General features: G+C 41.0%; 1 protein-coding gene across 1 annotated transcript in view; it reads right to left on the minus strand.

Moving 5' to 3' along the window:
• LOC139908663 (A-type potassium channel modulatory protein DPP6-like) overlaps positions 1-24,208 on the minus strand; it is a 129,460-nt gene that overhangs the window by 38,061 nt on the left and 67,191 nt on the right. Inside the window, exons 2-3 of the mRNA XM_071895405.2 lie at positions 13,925-14,039; positions 4,412-4,510 (exon numbers count right to left, since the gene is read on the minus strand). Of these exons, the coding sequence (XP_071751506.2) occupies positions 4,412-4,510; positions 13,925-14,039 (214 nt within the window). The remainder of the gene's footprint in view (positions 1-4,411; positions 4,511-13,924; positions 14,040-24,208) is intronic.

Consider the following 24,208-nt stretch of genomic DNA (forward strand, 5'->3'; position numbering starts at 1 on the left):
CGTGACATGCTTGTATCTGTCAAAACACTTGTTGTCAGAACATTTCTTGTGCCTTCTGATGTTTGAAAAATTTGACTTTTTAAAAACAAGTCCTCTCAGATAGAGCATCAGTCTGCTTGCAGTAAAAAGTGGGCCATCTCCAGAGGCTACAGTATATTTGCACCTGCGATGTATGTAATAAATGTTAGCAATTTAAAAAGATGATTGGCTGTGACTCTGGATGAACACTGGATACTAACAGTGAGTGTATGGGCTCATTTGATATGTCTCATTGGTAAGAAAAAGATCCATTGCAGGAACTCCATTAACAAATGAAGTTCGCATCATCACTCACGTTGTGTCATGGGAGCAGAGCTATGCAAAGTCAATAAGGGAGGGAGACAACTGCCTAATCTTCTTGAAAATGACTGCTTTACATAAACATGAGAGATGAGAGGTTGTGCATCATTCAGAAACAAGGTAATTCTCTAAAATGCACACACACATAGACACAAACAGACAAAACAAACATCACTCTGCTGCACTCTCATCTAAATCACAGTCACAAGTCCCTCTCAAAGTCATAGCGATAACACTGGCACTTATTTAGTAGTCCTAATCGTTTGCCTGTTTACTTGTATCCGCTTGGCGATTGGCTCCCCCTTCAACATGTTTAACAAACACCAGTGAGACTAGAGGCGTCCTAGGGCGGAGGAGAAGAAGAACGTGGCCATTAAAATGGCAACCAGCTGCTTGGAGCGCTTCATTGTGTCCCGCAGGGCCGACTTCACCTTGGTGGTGAGAGAGCGATGTTGATGCCATGTCTGTTTCATTCAGACTGAGCGGTAAAAATAGGCATATGTGGGATATCACCGGAGTCTGCTAACTGTGGAATTACCTAACTGGCGAGACTTATAATGACAGCTTCAGGACACGCTCAGAATACTGATGGCACAGCGAAGGAGTTTATGGACGCGATAGTAGATACATCACCAAGTTAAAATGATGATCCATGGGCGACATGGGCGGAGATTACAATCTTTGCAATCTTTATGAGCAGCTACGTAATGAGAATTACGCTCAACTATATGCTTAAGCTGATGCTGCTGGAGTTGGACAAGACCGAAATAGCATAAGGAAGGAATTCTCCCTCTTAAAATAGGCTAATATATGACCATTAACGAGTGTAGAGGTAATATTCAGCGTGTCTCCCTGGAATTGATTGATGGGTGGAGGAAGCCAGGGATGGGTAAAACATAAAATCAGGCTAAATTAGGTTTAAAAAAATTCAATTTCAGTGCCTGTCCAGGAAAGGCATAATTGCAAATCCTATAGAAGACAGCTCAGAGAGCCTGCAGTTTGGTACATGGCCAGGTCCAGGTAAAAATGACATAATAACAGTAAAAATGACATACTAACAAAGACGAAGTAATCAGCTGATATTGGATCTCTACACACTCTCTCTCTGTCTGTCTGTCTCTCTCTCTCATTCTGTCTCTCTCTCTCTCTCTCCTTCTCTCTCTCTCTTAAACCCCCTCCCCACCTTGTCAGCTGTATCTAATGGTAGACTAAAAATACCTCCAGATCAAGACTCATACTGTCAACACCACAAAAAGCGAGAGACAGCAGAGTGGGCTGCTTTCTAATGACACGTCTCATTTCATGGCTGCTGCTGCTACTGTGTGTATGCAATATAAAAAAAAAAGAAAAAAATTATACCTCTCTCTTCAGCTCTTATTTCCTTTCCATCTTGTCCATCATACATGATAAATCTTGGGTCGCAGGAATATTTTGTTGATTCTGACCCTCACACTCCTTACTGCTGGTGGCTTGTAATCAACCAATTTAAGCGTATTCAAACTGCACTCATTATAAGCCGCTCTGCATGAAGCACGCCAGGTAAATGCCTAATATGTAAATATAACCACTATTAATGAACACCAATAATAAGCTAATCAAAGCGACATAATGCAGCCGCTCTGTTGCTGACAGAAACATGCAGCTACTGTATTCACTGCTTGATCTTTCACACGGAGAGAGATGTTTCGCTGGAAGCCAAGATTTTAGATGGCGGGAACAGCTGTGAGCTTCCAGATGTGTACAGTACGACCGCAGCAGTTTGTGACGTTTGCCGAGGCTCATTCACGCGCGATAGATTTGTTTGCGGCTTTTCTGGGTCACAGCGAGTAACGGCGACAAATCGGCCCCAGGAGAGACGCTTCATCCTTAAGCACATATGGGGACCTGTGGCTAAAACAAACGCTGAAATTAGGCTAGACAATTACCCAGATCATAAGCTGAGATCCAGAGGAATGCCATCTTAATGCCTCAGACTGATCCTAACAGCAAAACACTAATATACTGAATACCAGTTTTCAGCTTTCTAATTATATACACAATAAAAAAAAATCACATCAAGGAGGGGAGGCTTGTAATTTAAAGGATTTGAGACCAGATTTAACAGCTGCAGCATTTCTAGGAGCCGTTTTAGATGGCGTGATTGGAGGAGACAGCTTCATTGGGCACGAGAGAAGACAAAATCCACCTCATTAATCCTTCAGCTGTACAAAATCCTCACATCATCGAGCTGTGATCATTTCCTTCAATGCGGCACCGAGACGTGCGAGAGCGTATCCAGTCACCGAGCCGCTGTTTTACCTTGATAGAAATAAAGTATATAATTTTCTTTCATTGGCTCCCTGCGGTGCCGTCAATGTTTATACTGTCACAGCCCCGCTATCAAGAAACAAGCTTTTGAAATCCTGGTGATAAATTGTAACAATAGCAGCGTCCACACACCACCATTGATCAGAGAAAAATGAGGGTTATAGTTACAGGTAATTGGGTAGCTATTGAAGCACATAGAATAAATCGTTTGTGGGAATGTCAGACCGCAAGGACACACACACACACGCACACACACACACACACACAGAAAGTACAGAAACACACACTTTTACAAGGGGAAAACAGAAGAGAGGCAGAGACAGTGAGAGAGAAAGAAAGAAAGAGAGAGAGAAAGAGGAAGAAAGACAGAACAAAAAGACAGACAGAATGAAAGAAAGACAGAACAAAAGAAAGAAAGAGAATGAAAGAAAGGCAGAATGAAAGAAAGACAGAAAGAAAGACGGAATGAAAGAAAGACAGAAAGAAAGACGGAATGAAAGAAAGATAGAACGAAAGAAAGATAGAACGAAAGAAAGACAGAATGAAAGAAAGATAGAACGAAAGAAAGACAGTAAGACAGAACGAAAGAAAGTCAGAATGAAAGAAACACAAAAGAAAGAAAGAAAGAAAGACAGAAAGCAAGAACAAAAGAATGAAAGCAAGAACAAAAGAATGAAAGAGCGAAAGAAAGAAAGAAAGAAAGAACCACACTTTCACTGTTCACACTGCATCACTAATTGGCCTATCTGTGAGAAATGGCCTCCTATTATTCAGCTATTCTGGGAAAACTGTTGACAACACTGGATCCACACACTGATGATTAACTGCTCCACATGAAAATACACAACCAGTGGTAATAAGCTCAGTAATTCTAATATGATTCCAGGGTGTAATGATATGTAAAAAAATCATATTGTCATTATATTAGTAAATATTGTGTTTGCAATTTGAATTGCGATGTGATACACATTTGAGTTAACATCTCTTATTTCCTTGTTACAAGGCTAAATGCAGATCTTACTAGAAATACAACACTAGTAGAAATATACCATAACAACTGAAACCATATGGGCTATTTTCAAAAGCTTAATTACTGTAACTGGCATAAGCACTCAACAACTGCTGAAAAAAAATGAATATATATCCTTTAATAGCTTAAAATATTCAATTATTGTATTAGCAATCACTATTTATGAAACACCTTTCAAAATAAAAGGCATTACAAGGCATCAGATGTTGAAGCTTAACTTGTGATGCAGTTGAACTTGATTCTTGGTATTTGGTCGCTATGTATTCTTCATACTCTCTCTCTGCTGTTGTTTGAGGTGTTAAAAACAAGTTGGTTGTCTAGTTTTGTGTTGTCGCCACAACTGTCTGACATTTTTTTACTTTGTACCCGAGTTTGTGATTCATCTGTTCCCCTGCATCCAAAACACTGCCAAGCCACTGAGGTCCAAATTCCTCTTCGGGACCAAAGTAACTTGTTCGTCTCCCTATCTGGCTGTCATGTCACTCTGACTGGCTTCTGATTGGTTAATTGGTAAGGAGGCCTCTAATTGGCCAACAAGTCAACATCAGCTCTGCATATGCCTAATGCATGGAAAATGCAGAGTGCGACAGGTGCGTTTCAGTTCAACAACTTTATTGATTGTTATTGTTCAGTGTGTGAAGGAGAAGCCTTATACGGTTTGGATATTGCAGATGTTCAAATCCAATTTTAATTCACTTAATTGTGCAGTGCTGCATGTTTCAACGGGATACTTACTGCTTATCCACTTGGCGTTGGGTTCATGGACCTTGAAGTCTTTCCTAAAGATGTCTCCAACAGTCACCTTGCCCTTCAGAGCCAGGCTGTCATCCTCCCCTGCAACACAAACAACCAAAACACTGATTAACATAAAGGAAATTGTAATGGACGCAGATGCAAAACAGTGTTCAGAGCAATTGCAGAAGGGCTCGCATAGGCTATACAGTTACATTTAGGCTTTCATCTGGATCTCTTATCCGGAACGACTTTCAGTGAGTGCAACAGTAGAATAAGCTTAAACTCCTAGATCACCAAAATTAAGTGTAATTTAATGGTGCAAGGGTCAGAGCCACACTGCCCTGAAAATATTCCTCTGACACTAGAATGAACATGAGAGTGAGGTACTAGTTAAAACATATTAAACAAGATGCAGTCATGTTTAGGCTAATCATTTAAAATGATGTTACCCAATGCTTATATAGTATAGAGTGTGGTGTTTGTCTGTAGATTAATTTGTGTGCTATGTGCGTCATGTCTCAGACACCACTGACTGAATTTTGACTGAACCTGTGGGAATGATGCCACTCGCCGCTACATTTGCACTTATTACGGCAATCGGTGTAATTTGTAAGGATGTGTCAATCGGACTTATGTGTAAGAATAAGAGCCTTTCAAATTTCTAAATTTTGATCTTAAATTATAGCATCTCCATTAGATGATGATGATGATGATGATGATAATACTTTATTGTCAGATCCAGTCTGAAATTCTTCTTGCATCACAGCAGCTCCATTTGCAACATCACAGAAAAGACAAAAATTAAGACAGGACACAAAGATACATACATTCAACATATCATTACAATCACAAAAGACAATATTCAAGGCCCTTCAACGTACATTTGATCTGGGATTAAGCTCTATATTTAATTTTAGGATTGACTGGTTTAGGCCAATCAGCACAATGTTTCTAAAAAACAGAACAGTGCGAACATGCATCATCCCTCCATGTATCGTCAGTGCTGCTATCTGAGATATTATTTTATCTTCGGGCCAATCAGTGTATCTTTTAATCAGCAGAACACAGCACCAAAATGCATCATCCCTCCAGGTTTCGACAAAATCTGACTAGTGATGTCTGAGATATCACACTGAAGTTCAAAAGTTTGACCTTTAATTACAGCCTCCCATTGGACCAATCAGTGTAATTTTTTAAACACCAGAACACAGTGTCATCCCTCTAATTTTCATCAAAATCAAACCAGCGGTGTCTGAGCTTTCACCTGAGATATCGTGGTTTGATGGACGGACGCCCAGGCAGAGCCCGATCCATAGTCCAATAAGAGCTAAGGAGGGATGTGGAAACATTTTTTTAGAGCAATTAAGGGAGCGCAGAGGAGAGATGTGATTCAGTGAGGAGATGGTAATGCAAGGAACTTGTTGAAAAGACGAGTTTTCAGCCTATGAATGAAGATGGAGAGTAACTCAGCTGTTCTGACGGGGGTGGAGAGGTCGTTGTACTATTGCAGAGCTAGGAATATATGAGTGAAACGCTGCTACTTGAGGCTGCAATGGCACAATACTGTCTTATCAATGTGGGATGCTTAAGACGAAAAGGTTCATTATCTCAAAGCAAACTACTGGCTTGTATTGGAAGCAAGAATCACATTATGCGACGTTCCATTTTAGCAACTTTACTAACTTTAGAATCGCTGAGCAGCACAACGCGTTACTGCAGAATGAAAAAAACACTGTTTTGGTCAAAATCAAAATCGAATAATATTTGGTGTTATGAAGAAAAAAAAAGTATCTTGCGTCGTTGGCAAAGTGAAAACAGAAACCGAGAGAATATATATTCTCCTTTCGACACATTTTGATCTCCCACTGCATCTTTACAACTTGCTCCTGCGGGGCCGTGTCGGTTCACCTTTCAAATAATGAACAGTGCAGCTGAGACAGAGAGAAAAAAAATGAATACTTGAGTTAAATAACAAAGAAGCGCACCATCATCTGTCCCTCTGGGCTCTGATTAAGACCAGCACAGCCTCTGATCATCAGAAAAGACTTTTACATTTACTCTGGGTGCCTAGTGCAATTCATTTCAGCCTAATTTCATCCATCAACACTCGCTCGCTCCATAATATGACTCATTTCACCTCCATATGCCTGGTGAGAGGAGAAAAGCAAAAAGCAATATCTGATTTGCTTTTCTGTCTTTAGTGGAAGTGTTTTCACCCTGAAATTACATTTTGTGAAGTTTCATTCAGTCTGACAACAGTTTTTAAGAAGCAAACCATGGCACCTGACAGATGTACAAAAAATTCTGTTAAGCTCTCAACTGGTAGACTTACATTTACATTTTACATTTAGCTCTTAGTTGCCCAGAGCAACTTAAAATGTATGAGAAGATAGGGATTCAGTCTCCCGCACACACGTTTGGACCGGTTCAATCAAACTGCGGTGTGTTTCTCCTTTAGTCTAGTCCGTTTGGACAGGTGAGAACAATGCCATTCCAGCTCGGGTGGCACCAAATAACCGAGACCGTCTGAAAAAGCGAGTCTCGGTCTGCTTCCAAGAATATAGTGTGGTTTGTTACAAGTGAGAACGTAATCGTACCAACTACAGGAAACAACCCCAAGCATTTTATGAGCATGTAGTTCATTTTTCAGCAGTTCATATGGTTTTATGGGTATAAGTATGGATATTGACATCTGTGTTCTTACCTGGTATGAAGACCAGAGATGGTCTTCATACCAGAGATGATTTGACTCCCCCGCTCCCCGACTGCCAAAATCTTTAATCTCGCAGGATGACCGGTCACCAAAATTCTCTCCAATAAACAAGCTACTTGTGAGTCATGTGACTTTTGTTTACAAGTCCTGGTTCACTTGTATTCAGTTAATCCAATGCTTGATTTTGAATCCCTCCACTAGGCCACTCTGAGGACACGCTGCCACTGACAGATTTTGGCTGGAACGACTTGGGGAGTCATTTTTCATTTGCGAACGGACTAGACATACGCTGGAGACAAGATCAGAAAAAACAAACAAAAACTAAAAAAAAACAAACTTGGTACGATGTCCTTCTGCCCACTGAACATTGCCCATTAAAATGGCTGGAATATTTCCTTTATAGTAAGCTTCTCAGGCTCCTCAAGCTTTCTATGCCAACAGCAAAAATATATATTCATGCATCTTCAGCTGTTACGCACGCTGGGCTAATAGCCATTTAAGAGGCCAGAGAGAGAGTGATGGGGCTGGGCTGGGACAGACGGGAGAGAGAGAGAGAGAGAGAGAGAGAGTAAACATTGGCGGAGGCCACATGCCGAAAAGGCTTTACTAATAAATGTTTTTTCTCAGTACTGCAAGAATTGCTGGAATTTACCTGCTACATACCATTTCAACCAGAGTGGAGGAAAGACATTCAACAACTTACAGGAACACAGAAGCACATATCTGATCCTCAAACAGCCATAAACCACTCATCAGCACTGCAGGGGGGGGGGGGGGGGGGGGGGTGAAAATACAAGACATAAAGTGCATACTAGGGTTCAACTGATATGGATTCTTGCCAGTGCTGATATATTTATTTTTTTATTGAAGCTGCTGATAGCTGTTATTTTTTTGCTGATATTCAATATCTTAAAATCTGACCGTTTTCATGCCAAAAATGACCAGGATTCAGCATTTTCCCGAGAATTTTATTCTTATCAGGGTGGAAAATCCTCTGAAACTTCATTTAGAGCATCATAGGACACTAAAACTCTCCATTGAAACCCAGACTAATGAAATAATTTTAGGTTTAGCAGCAGCTCTTTAAGGCAGGGTGACCCACCCTGATATATTAATGTCTTTAAATGAATAATTCATTAACAAAAAATAAACATTACTGAAGAATTAATTCAATAAAATGTGCAAAGAAAGTGAAATTTCACTGCAGGTTTTATAGACTGTTAAAGACGGTTTTTACATAACTGCAGTCAGGGAGGAACCTCCATCATATTAACAACACTGACTTGCTGATATCCAATTTTCCATAATACACCATTATTATCAGTCTAACCCTAGTGTTATGACAGAGGCACTCTAACCACTAGGCCACCCTGACACCATAAAGAATAGCTCAAAGTTGTTTTTTTTCTCTGTAAACGTTAACTGTGACCAAGTTCCCTAATATTAATCTGACACATGCCTTAATCCATGTGTCGCAGCTGTCTGAGAAATCATCTTTAAAAAGGCAGATAGATGGGAGAAGGAGAGGTTCAGACGGTGGTTGACAGCACAGAATGACACTAAACATCTTCCTCTTGCCATGTTAACACCATCCCACCGCGCCGCTGGGGACAGAAAAACAGTTTAATGTCAGTCGCTGGAACAGTGCGAGATCCCAACTACCATATGTGATCATAAGAGTCTGAGATCTTACTGCAGAAAAAAAATAAATACAAAAAATCAAAGTGCAGCATTCACATTTCAAAGAAAGTCCCAAGTGTATCTAAAAATACGAATCGACACATCATGGGAAATCATGATAAATTACCGTGTCCAACACAGTCTTGGATTCTTGTTATATGCATTTCCATTTCAGGCATTTAACTCAAACTCTGTCTTGGTTTGGCTCAAGAGCACTTCAACAGGATAGAGTGGCTGTTATTGGGACTGAAGTAGGGCTGCAACTAACGATTATTTTCATTGTCGATTAATCTGTTGATTATTTTCTCGATTAATCGATTAGTTGCTTGGTCTATAAAATGTCAGAAAATGGTGAAAAATGTCGATCAGTGTTTCCCAAAGCCCAAGATGACGTCCTCAAATGTCTTGTTTTGTCCACAACCCAAAGATATTCGGTTTACTGTCATAGAGGAGTAAAGAAACCAGAAAAAATTCACATTTAAGAGGCTGGAATCAGAGAATTTTGACTTATTTTTCTTAAAAAATTACTCAAACCGATTAATCGATTATCAAAATAGTTGGCGATTAATTTAATAGTTGACAACTAATCGATTAATCGATTAATCGTTGCAGCTCTAGACTGAACATGGGACCTTTCCAAAACAGGACGGTCCACCTAGCCACTACTAGGCCAACCAGCCATTCATTCATTTACATTTGCTTTTCTCTGTCAAGATATTTTCTATAGCTCTTCATCACACAGGGAGTCTCAAAGGACTTTACAGAGAGCGAGCAAACCTAGATCTAACTAGACTAGACTAAACTAGACTACAGTATGCAAACTACAGAAAGAAAGACAATATAAAACACCTTTCAAGGCGTCTACCGGGTGCATCGCTTGAGCTTTGAATATGATTATCAGTCACTAGACTGTGCAGGCTGAGAGGAAATGTAATATCTTCTGTAGAGCACTTAAGCTGCTGCTTCCTATGAGATGAGTTCTGGAGATAAATACTGACTTTGCCACGACTGAACCATCGCTACCGGTCAGACTTAGATTTTACATGGAGGCAGTCATTAGATAAACAAAGTGATACATCCGAGCAATGCACATCTGAACAAGTTTACATTTACATTTTGGACACATTACAATTTGGTTGAGGTCCTTTCAGATGGGGGAGCGGATATTTGCAAGGGGCAGTAACCGCTCTAGAGGAGGGAGAAAGCTCTTCACGCGGTGGAAGGCAGGAAGTTGCCATAGCAATGTAAACAAAAAAGCATGCACATCATACCCATCATCCACTGCCAAATCTATTTGTTTACAATGATAAACAAAGATTATGAACACAGCTTATGACAGATTATGTTTTATCGCGCAATCGTAGGCAACATACTACCTAAGATACAAGATCTAAGATACAAGATACAAGATATTGACTGATATAAGTGCCTACAGACTTGGAAGTTACAACTTTTTCGCCCTCCCCACCCAAGAAGTCTCTAAAGAGGGTAAAGTTAGATACATCAAAGCCATGTGCATGAGCTTTAATTGTAGACAAACTCTAAAGCCTGCAGCACAATTTGTACTGAAGCGGATGGGAAGTCCATACATGAGTTTTTAAAGCTTTAGCTCCAAACGTGTTCCAACGGCACAGACGGTCATTTGTTATTTGGTTAATTAGCTGATATTTAGGGTGTTTTCATAGCACATTTTGATCGAGAAATGTTATTTTTCGGATGTGACTGTCATTCACTGCATTCAACCACCGTCATTGCCAAGGTAGGATGCATTAGAAACTTTAGTATAATCTTTGCTTACAAAATAGTTTTAATTTTGAGTAATTTTGAGGATGACATCAACAAATCATCTTCATTAATGAAATATTGACGAATAGAATGCAGGTAGCAAATTGTTTTTTTTTAAATGAAGACTAAACTAGGGTTAGGGTTAGGGTTAGGGCAGCATTTTGGAAGTAAACCCTTCATTTTCACAGCAGTTGATGTGATGGTGATCTGGCTCAATAACCGATTGGCTTCATGCCAATTCGGTGCAACTGTTTCTGTTAGGCAACACCGAATTAAAGCGTCCTGATCCTCCTCCAGTTTCCATGAGCTGTCACCCTGTCAGTCAGCCTGACATCCCTCAGTCTGAGAAATACCCAGACAGCAGCAGTGAACATCTGACCCAGTTGTATTGATGTAGAGAACAGAGCAACCACTTAGCAACATGGACCTATCAGTTACAGCAGAGGGAGGATGTCAAAGAAGGAAAGGAGAAGGAGAGAGAAACTCTGTGTGTGTGGGTGTGTGTGTGGTGTTTGTATGTGTATGCTGTATGTGTGTGTGTGTGTGGGGGGGGTAAGGGTAGGTGGGGTTGGTGGGGGGTGAGAACAAAGTGCTTGTCAGGAGCAGTTAGAAACTGGCTGCTCTGTCTGGCAGGGGAACATCCATCAACAAACCCTCCTAACTGAGTGGAAGGAACATGCTATCCCATAACTCCTCACATGGGCTACATTGCTAGTTTTCTCGCCTATTTTCCCATTATGTATATTTAAAGCAACAAAGCTGTGTTGAACGCAGCAAAAGCAAAAAGAGTGCTAGATGTGAGATCTTAAAACCAAAAAAAATCCATCCCAGGACACTTAAACTCTGTTGAAAAACAGCTACTGGCGATGTACTGTATCTTCTATTTCTGGCTCCATTTTGTTGTTTGGCGGTGTATTTTTCTTGTTTCTGCAGATAACTGGCCAAACACAGACGACATGATGTCAAATTGAGATACTTCCAGCAGCTACAATGGAGTTTGATAGCAGAAAAAGTTTCAGCGATCTAAAACATCAGCGGTAAACATCAGGTTTATTGTCAGTCCCTCAGAATCAAAGAGCGAGGGCTTATTTCTAGACTCACCGTTTTGCACCGACATTCAACAATCACACAGACAAAAATCCATTGTAGAAGAGGCAGAGAAACCAATTTCTCCACCTACAGTAACCACAGCTTGCATCTTTGCGGATCTGTGGTCAGTAGGGTGTGAAGTACAACGCCCTCTTCAATGGCTTTTTTGGCACGGTTCTCCCTCCAATCTCACGTTTTTTGGCTGGAAAAACTAACTGCGCTATTGCTATTGCTAATGCTCTCTCCACCTACACATACACTGAATGTAGAAAAAATATCAGGGACACTTACACTGATGAGGTGAATCCAGGTAAAAGCCATTATCCCTTATTGATTTCCCTTTTTTAAATCTACACCAATCACAAAGGAGGAGATGTAGATAAAGAGAAGCAGACGAGTGAGAGAAGGATTTTTAAGCCTTGACACAAGTGAGATGTGGATTGTGCAAAAGAGGCTGCGACTCAATATCAGGAAGATGTCCCTAATACTTTCTGCATTCAGTGTATGCAGCGGAAAAGTAGGAAATCACTAACTGAAGTAGAAATAGATGAGGCAGTTTGAGGGAAAGCGGGTTCACCAAAAAAGTAAATTACTTTACATTACAAAACCACTCCTGGAATGCAATGAAAATCTCAGACTGATGATATATAACAGTGTAAAATTGTCCAAGGCTGGATTTTTCCACATTATTCCACATTCCAGCAATTCAATCTACTGCCCATCTAGAATAAGATAAAAAAAAAACTGCAAACCTTCAAGAGTAGTGAAACAAACTCACTTATTGCACAAACATAAAACACTGTCCTTGAGGAATGATTTGTGAAAAAATGGCAGAAGCCGGGAGATTAGCCAAAGCCGGGATATCGCCCAGCCCATCGTCCGGAAGCTCTTCTCTGTTGCTCAGGATATCTAATTAATTCACACCATGTTTCAAAAGCCTCATTTTATGAGGCAGGAGGATATTTTTTAATATCTCAGTGTTTACCAAATAGCCTCCACAAACAGCTCCAGTAATGGGCAGTGGGCTGGAGGCCTCCGCGCCGCCGCAGGGACTTGGCTTGTGTCGACACTTGGAGCGGAACAGCAGTTCTGCTCGAGCGCACCGGGTCGGCGCGGGGAGGGTACGGATTAGGGCGAGGTACGAGCCGGAGACGCCACCTGCCCGGTCTCCACACGCCGCCTGCCTCCCGCCGGCCCGCCTCGTTTGGGACTGGCACATTAAACAGCCAGAGTTCATGCGAGTCCATAACAAACACGCCCGGGACAGGAACAGGTCACACCTCGGAGGTGACGAGGCGGTTTAGGCCTCGCTGCTTTGACATCGTCGGCGTTACCCCTCTCAGACATCCTTCTAGATCTCCGGGGATTATGTGCGAAAAACAAAACATTGAAATTCAAAGTGTCTTTTCTAATCTCTGACCCTGCCGCACCCCCCCCCCCCCCCCCCCCCCCCCCCCCCCGCCCACTCCCCCTTCCCCGGGAAACATTACCTGCAATTGTCTTTGACAGCAAAACATAAACAAGGGCACAGCGATTACTGTCTCGGTAACTGGGTTATAGCGCAGATATATTGGCAGTTCTATTGACTGATGTGGCTCTGGCAGCGTATAAAAGCATATCAAGGGGCTTTATGAGCCCAAATCTAAACAGATGGCCTATTGATTAAACATTCATGTAAATCCGCGAAAAGAAAACCTGAAGGTCACTATGAAGCCAAATTCCAAAGCTTTAAAATGACTGAGGAAAATCAAGATCGAATGAGTGTGTTGTGTGTGTGTGTGTGTGTGTGTGTGTGTATATCGGACTAAGTGAAGGAGAGAGAGAGAGAGACTGCATATATGAAGAAAGCAATTTTGTGCGCGTTAACTTCAATGAGATTTACTGACCTTCGGCAAATGTGACCATTAGAGCAAGAGTGTCCATGTGGAAGTAAACTGTGACATTACACTGGGTGAGACTGCAGAGACTGCAAGAGAATGTGAACCACACACAAGGACAGAGACACGGACACACACACACACACACACACACACACACACACACAAACACACAAACACGCACATATACACACGCTAGCCTGTGCACTGTCATGGGCTTTTTGCGAGGGCACAGCGGTGAGATTGATTGCGAAACCTAATGGGCGTGTCGGTGCATAATAATAGCAAAGCAAACAGAGCGTGTGTGTGTGTGTGTGTGCATGTGGTGTACGGTGTCATGGCCGCTCCTCCCCGTCCTGTGCCACGTACCTGGTGTCAACAGGATGACGGAGGTGACGATCAGCGAGCAGATGACCAGAATGACAAGAAGGGCGATCGCTATTCCCTTCCAGTTCCTCTGCGGTGGGTTACTCCCCACCAGCTCCTACAGAGAGAGAGGGAGGGGGAGAGAGAGAGAGAGAGAGAGAGAGAGAGGAAGCAAGATAAAGACACGGTCAGACAGTAAAAAGACTATCATGGGAGGGAGCTGAATGAGAGCAGAATTTACAAAAAAGGGGGAAAATGAAAGAACATCGACAAGAGCAACGTGTGGGAAGTAAGAGAGAAGGGGGAGAGAGAGAGACAGTAAATATAAACAATAAAAAAAAAAATAGACCGAAGATGAGTATGAAGTGAGTCGAGGAAAAAAAGGAAAATGAATCGCAGGAAGTGTGGATGGCAAACTCGCAGAAAGAAAAGATGTGGGTGTCAGTCAAGGACGAACGTGAGTCAGAGAGTAGCAGCCTCGCGGCTCTCAAGGAGACGCGCCAGCAGCAGCGGGAGGAGGGGGAGAATTCTTAATGAGCCGAGCATCAGCGGCCATCACCCGCAAACGAATGTGACAGATAAAAATGGAGCCCGCGACACGTCTGTGAGTCGCATGCTCGACAACAACGCCGCGAGGCTCCGGGGTTAGAAAAACCACCGTGAGTTATGAGCAACCTTGAGGCAGTTTTTTTTATTTTTGCGGCCGACAAAACCAAGAAACAAATGAACTTATTGCAGTTTAATATCGTTTTTAAGTGACGACTGAAATTTTGAAGAATGAATATGGCAGTAGACACAGGATTACGAAAAATGAGAACAATGGGGAAAAAATGGCTTCTAAGCTTCTTGTTCATGCCCAAAACTGAATCAGTTGTGGACGATTCTGTGCAAGGGGAAATCCAGCAAGCATGCAGCTGGTAGCCAGGTTCAACGTCAACCCAAATTAACTCACAATTTCATTAAAATGTTTATATATTTTCTAAGAATTCATTTTAAAACAACTTTGGAAACTGTTTTGAGCTGATATCAAGACATTTAGGTCCCGATTTCACAAAACAATTCAGTTTACCGCTATGGATGTCATCTCTTTTTTTGCCGCTATACTTAATATAGGTTTTCGTCTTTAAAGAGACCTTTAAAGACCATCTTTATTTCCTTGATTTGGATGTTGGGGCGGGACATAATGCAGTGAGGGATCATTCAAAAGTCTAAACCAACGGAATATGAGTGAGGGAGAAAAAGGTAGTTTTATTTGATGGGAGGGGGGAGGGGTGGGGATTGTTCAAAGATTTGTGATGGTTTTATTGGTTGGAATTTATACTGACGCCTACTGGTGCAGCATGAGGTCACCATGAAAGATACTCCATAAGTAAAAGCAATGAGAGTTCATTTCATGGGGACTTTAATGCAGTCCGTCATATCGACATCGATTCAATGTCAAAATGTTTGCTGGGAAAGTTTTGCATCTTGCCTTCATCTTAAGATCCAGTCATCAAAGTGTTCGGTGGCCGACTGTGAGACTTTCAACTCACAGCAGCTCAGAGGGTTTTCCACCTCAACCCAGTCCGGTCTGGCAAACACACAGACAAGGCAGCGCCAGAACCACAACCAAGAGGGACTGTGCCGAAAGGGTCCAGAGCCCAAACTATTAGTGAAGGATTAATAAGTTTTTAATTAGTTTATAGAGGATAAAAAGAGTGAAGCAGAGCATGTGCTTCGGGGGACCTGTGGCCGGGCTATTAATGAACACACGCTAAGGCTTTAATGAAGCCGGACGGCTGATCTATGGAGCAAACCTTTTAGTGACCTCGTTCCCACCTTAATTGAAAGGAGCCGCAGACATCATTAGCCAGCAGATAAGAGCAACCGGGACTATTTACTAGACTGTCCATTACCCACATTCATTAAAATGGGAACCAGTTAGTTGGCTTTATAGTTATACTGCCGCTCTGATAGCCAGGAGGAGGGACAGAAGGAAAGGTCGCGAAAACTTTAAGAGGAGCCGAACAAAACAGAAATAATGCTGCTGTCATAACAAATAGACCCTCTGCTGTGCTGTTTTTAATATCACACTACTATATACCACTTTACAGGTAATACATCTATTCAGTTTGAAAGCTTTGACTGAAACAAACACACAAGCATGCAGACTAGATAGATTAGATAGATAAGATAGATAGCTAGAAAGAGAAATATAGAGATAGAGATATAGATAGATAAATAGATAGATAGATAGATAGATAGATAGATAGATAGATAGATAGATAGATAGATAGATAGATAGATAGATAGATAGATAGATAGATAGATAGATAGATAGTCCTGTCCCTTTAATGTGACACTTGAATTATGGAGATTGCACACTGATACACACTCATACTTTCCTTTACCAATGACACTGATACATGAACAAAATAGATCTTAGAGATTTTGGAAGATAGAAGACACTCAGTAAGTGGGATTAGCTGAGATAATGATACAGATTGTGGAGGATAAACAGATTAGCATAATGTTTAGGACCAAGCACTTTACATAACGCCTACAAAAAAGATAAACTAGGACAGCCTACACGTTCAGACATATACATACACAGCAAACACACACACAGAGACTTGAAATAAACAACAAACTTTGGAGAGCACAATAAACTCTCGGGAAGGAAATTAGGATTGTTTACCTGACTACAGCTTCACTAAAACAAAAAAAAATAAAAAGAGCAAGGCTGAGTGAGGATAAATCAGATGCTTTCAGCTCTGGTCGCGTTTCATTTATCAATTAAGAGCGAGTCACCTTTCCTGCGTGTCTTAAATCACACTGAGGAACAGCCGAGCCTCTGATGTGACTCTGATGTGTGAGAGTTGGTAGGTTGTAATGTAAATAGCCTGGGGCCGGTTATTGCAAGATAAGCAGATCTATAAACATAAACAACAAATACGGCCCTGACATTAGTAGAGTTGAGTTTGGTTCGGTTCAGTTCAGAGATGCAGTGATAAAACACAACGATCTGGTGATGATCTGACAGTATACAATGTGATTTTTTTTTTTTTATTCTGTGCTGAGCCATCTCTCCGGAATGATCTCTACTTTTCCGCAGAAATGAAAATCCTACTGGAGCATTTAGTGAGTGGGATTTACAGTATGGAAAAATGGTGAGGAAATTGGAGGAAAAGACGCGATTACTTACAAGGGGAGCGGCACAGCATGTTCACCATAATTTATGTAATACACAATCAAAGAGAATACATAAATCTTTGTTCAGTGTTGAGCTATGATTGTTTAATATGTGTTTCATGCCAAAAACAACCCAAAACTGGGCGTGATTCCATTGCAGTGTCTTTAGTAAGAGGCTAAATTTGATTAACTCATCCGTTTGAGTGTGTGTGTATGTGTGTGTGTGTTTTTGTACGTGCAGACTGGTGGTAGTGGTGGTGTAAGGCGGTCTTCACGCTACAACAGCTCTCCGAAAGCGATCAACAAATAGGAAAGACACTTGCTGGCGAGGCAACAAGATGTCTTACGCCATGTGTTAAGCCTGGGAGTGCAGCAAAAACAATTTAGTAAAGGTAAAAGTGTGCTGCCCATCTAAACGTCCATGCAATTTTGTTCCATTACCTGGAAAATAAGAGTCAACACTGCTGCTCAGTGAAGTATTAAATCTAACAGTGTGTCTAAGGCCAACAACTCATTTCCGGGTGAAGAATCCAGATTTAGATTCGCTCATCCTTTCCGACTGTGGCGGGAGGAAACATTATGTTACGAAATAAAGTACAGTGTCGTGTTAAAGTGGACAAGATGCGTTCCTGCAGGCTGCTGACGCTGACTGTGGAAAAAACAACTATTTCACATTTATTCACAGTTTAATTGCAAAAATTAGATCAGAAAACTAGATTTCTAGTATAGATGGCATGGATGGTAGAGCTTAACAATTAATCGAAAACAAAATCTAAATCGCAATATGAAATTGTGCAATTTCCAAATCGCAGAGGCTGCAATTAATTGCTTAAGAGAGAGAGGCATCCAAATTGGATTTCTAAACAAGGTGTTTTAGAGCTCAAGGTAATCTTTTAGTACAATATTGGTGAAAACCTTTCATCATACTAAAACTCAGTAAATCCTGCACGCTTTTTTTTTTAACAAAATCACTTTTCTTTAAAAGTCTTCTTTTAAAGTTGATGAGTGATGATATGAATCGCAGTTTAAATCGCAATTGCAATATTCTGTCAAATAATCGCAATTGTCAGTATCTTTCAGCCCTAGTGGATGGATAGTAGTCGTAAAATAGTAAAGGTGAGTGGATTTCCCACTCTCAAGAAGAAAAGAAACGGTTGGCTCCACTGCCATGGACCTAGCCAACAGATAAGTGAATACATACGCAAGCTGCTAGACTCCAGCATATGAAATGTTTCTCTCAAGTTCGGCTCTCCAGTATCTACAAAACAGCCCGACATCCAGCGTGCTGAAACTCTTCAAGATCTATTGCACCGTTACAATGACTAAAGAGTCAATGTCAAATTCTGCCATTTGCTGCTGTCACTGCATTTCCATATAGATCAGCTTCTCTGTGGGAACATATTGACATTGGAAACCATCCAAAAAATAAAAAAAAACCCTCTTAAGCTCCCTCTCGGAGACAGAGTGAACCGCATTCTTGTGAGGATCCATACCTCGCAGGGGGCGAGGCACGCTGATTATCGAACCTCAAACGATCCACCCCAAAAAAAGGAACCTCGCTCTGTGGGCTCTCTGCCGGCGGTGAGGACAGAATCCTCACCGACTTGTGACACTTCTTCTCCGTTCAGAGGAAATACTGGTAATCGCTTATTCGGTATGGATAAGGCTGCAGGCACGGGCTGAAAACCTTGCCTAACCTTCCCAATCATGCCTCTGTGATCTGTAATTATAATAATGATTGGACTAATTAGCTAGACCTTATGCGCCGGAGTAATGAAGAGGTGATTACAAGTGACTACGGCAGCAGAGGGGAGACGAGGTCGAAAATGAGCAGCGAGGAGACAGAGCGTCGTCAGAGCTTGCAGGCGCGCAGTAAATAAATAACAGCTTGGAGACTGGAGGAAAATTCATTCAACGCATGGCCTGAAGCGCGAGCAACACATGAAAGAGTGAAAAAAAAAACGTATAGGACACTTTAGATGGATCCAGACCCAAACTCTACTCAGACACAAACACGATCCGGGCGTTTTTCTTGTCCTCAGTGATGCAGCAATGTCACTTCTCAATCCGCAGAGCCATAAAGCATGCACAGCAAACCTTCAAATTCTCAGTGTTAATTTAGCTTTGAGAGCATAAAAAACAAAAATAAACTACTTTTTATATGAGTTCACACCCATCAGAGTTCATTTAAGACTTTTAGATAGTTTTGAACACCCGCACAGAGCCACATCAGCTCTATGAGTGAACAAACAGCTCTCCAATCAATACTTGTCAACTCCAAATAATTGTCACAGAAGAATCAACACATATTAAAAGGATAATTCCAGTTATTTTCAACCCGGGCCTTCTTTACCTAGTTTTTGCCATCATCAAAATTTTGTCAGTTACTTCACTGTAGAGTTATGAACCTCTCAGTTTGCAGAGTGATGCTCTCCGAGAAAATCCAGAGGGGCCAAGGGAAACTCATACAATCAAACCCAAAAAGCGATTCAAACAAATAGCTATACTGGGCTGAACAAAAAGAATTTGACAGAATATTGCAATTGCGATTTAAACTGCATTTTTCTTGTCTTTATTTATTTGTGTTTTTTGTCTTGTCTGTAATTTTTTTTAGAACTTTAAAATAGTTTAAAGAAAAGTGATTTTGTTAAAAACAAAATAGATGTCAATGTGCAGGATTTACTGAGTTTGAGTATGATGAAAGGTTTTCACCAATATTGCACTTTATTCATGGATCAAAGATTACCCACGGCACTAAAACACCTTGTTCAGAAATCCATTTTGAACGCTCCTCTCTCTCTTAAGCAATTAATTGCAGCCTCTACGATTTGGAAATTGCAGAAGTTCATATTACGATTTTGATTTTCTCTTCGATAAATTGTTCAGCTCTACTATACAGTGAAGTAACTGGCAAAACTTTGATCAGAATCAATCAGCATGATGGCAAAAACAAGGAAAATAAGGCCCAAGTTGAAGAAAAAAGTTCACAAAAAGCATTACAACTGTAACAAGGAACAGGCGATGACAAAGGCCCTCCAGCATGGGCTCCTGCTAGAGTCATGCTGCTGTCTGGTACACTGAACTGGAGTTTAAGACTTGGACCATCTTCAGTTAGTGCTGTGACTTCCAGTCGACTGCCCACGGCTAAAATTCCTTTACTAGGTGTGTGTGTCGGCTACATGTATTCCACCCGAGGACAAAATGGTAATGCCTTAGGTCTCCAGCATTAGCAATGATAAAGAGAGATCAATTATTCTGATTCTCGACGAACACGCTAAAGGTATAGCAGGGCATGTGTGGTTTTGCATGCGTGTGTGTGTGTGTGTATGTGTGTTTGTGTGCGTGTGGGCAATCTGTGCTTTCATGCATACTTCTATCTGCTTAATTATACAATATGGAAATTGAATTGTGGCACTAAAAATACTAGATTATCCTTGGGCATGCATCCTAATTCACTGATAGCATAATGAGGAAACTCATAACTGTGTTATTATAAACAGGTGGAAAAAGCTGTGCTGTATAGACCATTTCTAGCTGCTGGCGATTAGGGAAGAGTAGGTATGATCACGTATGATCATGGAGATTATACATTATCGTAGAGTAAGCTTATTAATAAAAAAAAAGCTTATTATTTAAAAAATAATTAGACCCTGGAAGGTATCTCAGGTATTCAGACAAAAAGTAGATGTTCAAGTGTCACTTGTGTTGAGGAAGAAATGGAAAAGCACCTACACTAAGCAACATTCCTATATGCTCACTTCAAATGTAACCTTTGACCCATATTTACACCTTAAGTGCCTAAAACTCAAGAATACTGAATCTGCTTCACCATTATAAGATTAAACTCTAAAAGTAGCATCTTGTGTTTTTCTCACTGAATTGTGAGCCTGGTCACCTCTTATTACGCATCTTCCTAAAGTGCTAGAACTATAATTATCATCGGTTGTTCAGTCTTGCTCATACGACCTTATACTTTTTGACCAATAGCTTTATTATAGTCTATCTGTATTAACATAATCATGAATATTCAAAACACTATAAAACTCTGTGTAATCATCCAGATTTTTTTGAGTTCCTTGGCTCCCAACCTGCAGATTGAATAAACCTGTCAAACTGCCACTCTAGTTTTCTTCCACACTTGCTTATTTGGTGCATCTCCACAGACTATGTAACCGTAAGTCTGACATTAGCCTAACCCTAATATTAACCCTAGCCCAGACACTGAATATCTATAGAATGCTTTTCAAACAATTATGAGTATCACTTTAAACTCAATCGACTTTATAGGGACAGATTGTTGTCACTTGATAGGAAGTTGAGTATCAACAAATAAAGTGTCACAAAGGAATCTAATGCATCACTCAATAAACTCCACAGTAGACAGTAGTAGCATTGCAGTAGTAACTGTGACCTTGATTCAGTTGCAGGACAGTCTCTCCGACCACGCGTGCAAATCAGGTGTCAAAACTGAGTACGGTACCCAAAAGGTGCGTTTTTGAAAGTCAGAAATCTCAGCACCTGGCCAAATATTCATGGAGTCATTGGTATGGATCAAGAGCCCTATCAAACCCCTGCAGATATATGGTGATTTTGTGCTATGGGACAGTAAAATCTTCCTTGATGCACCTTCAAAGGGGATCAAATCTGTGACATTGGTTCAGTTACAGCAGTGGTCCTCAGTATCCAGAGGAGCCTACTGCTGGTTTTCCATCCTACCAGGCAGTCAGTTGCATTCTCCTCGCATCCCAGGTGTAAATCAGTCCCTGGTTAGCTGGCTAGAATGAAAACCAGCAGGGTTTTGGGTCCTGAGGAGCAGGACTGAGAACCACTGAGTTACAGGATCGTCTCTCTCCCAACATTCAGTCACCCAGCCACCCTGCTGCAAGATGATCACATCATGATCATCCAAAGCCAACTGCAAGCAGGTCAATCAGTGTTGTGTCTTGTGCAGGAGTGAGGGCAAAGTGCAAGCAATAAAAACCATAAATGAGTCCATAAAAACTGTAGGTTTGGCCCAAAATAATTGCTCATAGACGATCTTGTTGTAGTTATCTTTTGATTTTTTCACAATGCAAATAAAGACAGCTGATGAGGCCCATAGTTATGAGTTATTCTGCCCAGCAGAATTATAATCTCTTTTAGTCTTTTGGCCATAGAGTTAAAATAAGAGTACATGATTACAGAGAAGCTTATAGAAAATATTAAGATCCATATATGTAGGTATACTCACAGCAGAACTGTATATGTTTCTTGCTAACACTGGGCAAATAAAAATATTATTTTCAGATACATTTTACTTGGTTATGACTAAAACATTAAGTTAAATCTGAAACTAACATAATAGCGTAGCACCATAGGGTGGAACAATGAAAAATACAACTACTATAAAAAAAAGAAAAAAGAAACTAAAGAGCTATTGAAATAAAAATTACAAATTCACAGCAAAAATGAATGCAAATCACAAAATAATAATTATAACCCTGCCTCTCAGCACACAAAAAAATGAATATTGTGTGAGCTTGCTACTAGCAACAGACATTGCTAACAGCAGCTGCTAGGACAAAGAAAACAATCTGCAGTGATACAGTATCTAGCAGAGAACAGACACGTCTGCGTATAAAGAGTGGTGTACAGAATTGAAGAAGAAAGTGAAAGCTGAAAGAACAACTTGACTGACTGTTGAGCAGTGTTTATTTGTAATGATGTGTGATAAATGCTTCAATAGCAGTGTAGTGTGTGGGCCTGATAACTGGTGTGGGAGAGTAGTTGGAGTTGCTGCATTGACCAGCCTTCCACAAAGCACTCAACTTCTCCATATCAGCATTCAGACTGGCTGGAGATAGAGGAAAGGTGAGATTTCACAGTCCTCACGCAAGCCCATTTTTCACAGCGCAGAAATGTGAATCTAATCCTCAAATAGAGGGATTTTGACTCTCTGTGTCTCTTTCATCCTCCTCAAACGGACTTCATTCTTGCAAAATATGACTGGATTAATCACAAATCCAAATCCTCTCCTATTGTTTAAGTGCTTTTATGTACAAATGGATTTTCCATTACCCCCTTTCTCAATCAGACTTGCGGTTTTCATCTTTGAATAAAAGATTTCAAAACCAATAGTCTGTACAAGCTCTCCATTTCACGGGTCAGAGAACTCCACCGCCATCTGATTGCATGCGGACCCCTTTGGAGAATGTTTTGGTGTCATACGACGGGGGACAAAGACGAGGCCGTACATAAACAAGCTGTCTTGTTTGTTACTCATGGCAGGAGAACTAATTTCCAACAGGCCAATGTGGGTTTTTTTATGCATTCCTTCCGCCTGGTTTGTTTGATTTGCGAGTGAATCTCTTCCAGTCCATTAGAGAGATGCTGGGAGGGTGCCACCGCCAGCTGACCTCTCTCTGCAGAGTTTGCACTAAATCACAGCTCTGTAAAATGCCATAGAATACCCACCAGCCTGCCAGAACGAGTTAGTGTGTATGGCACAGAGCTACTGTAACATCACACTGGGGTCTTCTGGAGGCAAGGCTGTGGGAATGTTTGATATATGATATAGTATATAGCATGATATAGAGTAGAGTTCAATATGATGTGCATGTGATAAAAATATTACTGAATGTATATAGTAAACACTGAAGCTCATTGCCAATCCCATAACTGATAATATGGGTTGAACCTTACTGGTTTTACATATGATTTCTGAGGCAGCCATATACGCAAACTGCCCATTTACATGCAAGCGCACAGTTTGCAGAGGCAATTAATCACAGCTATTCGGCATTACTTCCCCTTGTCACTATGGAAACAGAGTAAGAGTGATTAGGGGTTTTATCGGCATGCGTCCCCTATAGCTAGCTCTTCTGCTCGGTGAACATGCATTATGACATGGCTGGTCCCGTGATGAGGCACATGTGTGAGGGGAAACTATTTCCTGCCCTGCGCTCATGTATAATGGATGAAGGCAAATGTGTTTTTTTTTTTTTTTCTAGTCTCAACACAGAAGTATTCTTTTTGAAAGTGGAACAATGCGATGATTTCAAACATAAGCAGATAAATCATGAATGCGACCAGAGTTTCCTCTCATTTCATCACTGTTTCCCTGACAGTATGTCTGCA

This window comes from Centroberyx gerrardi, chromosome 22 (assembly GCF_048128805.1).
Source record: "Centroberyx gerrardi isolate f3 chromosome 22, fCenGer3.hap1.cur.20231027, whole genome shotgun sequence".
NCBI classification, from domain to species: Eukaryota; Metazoa; Chordata; class Actinopteri; order Beryciformes; family Berycidae; genus Centroberyx; species Centroberyx gerrardi.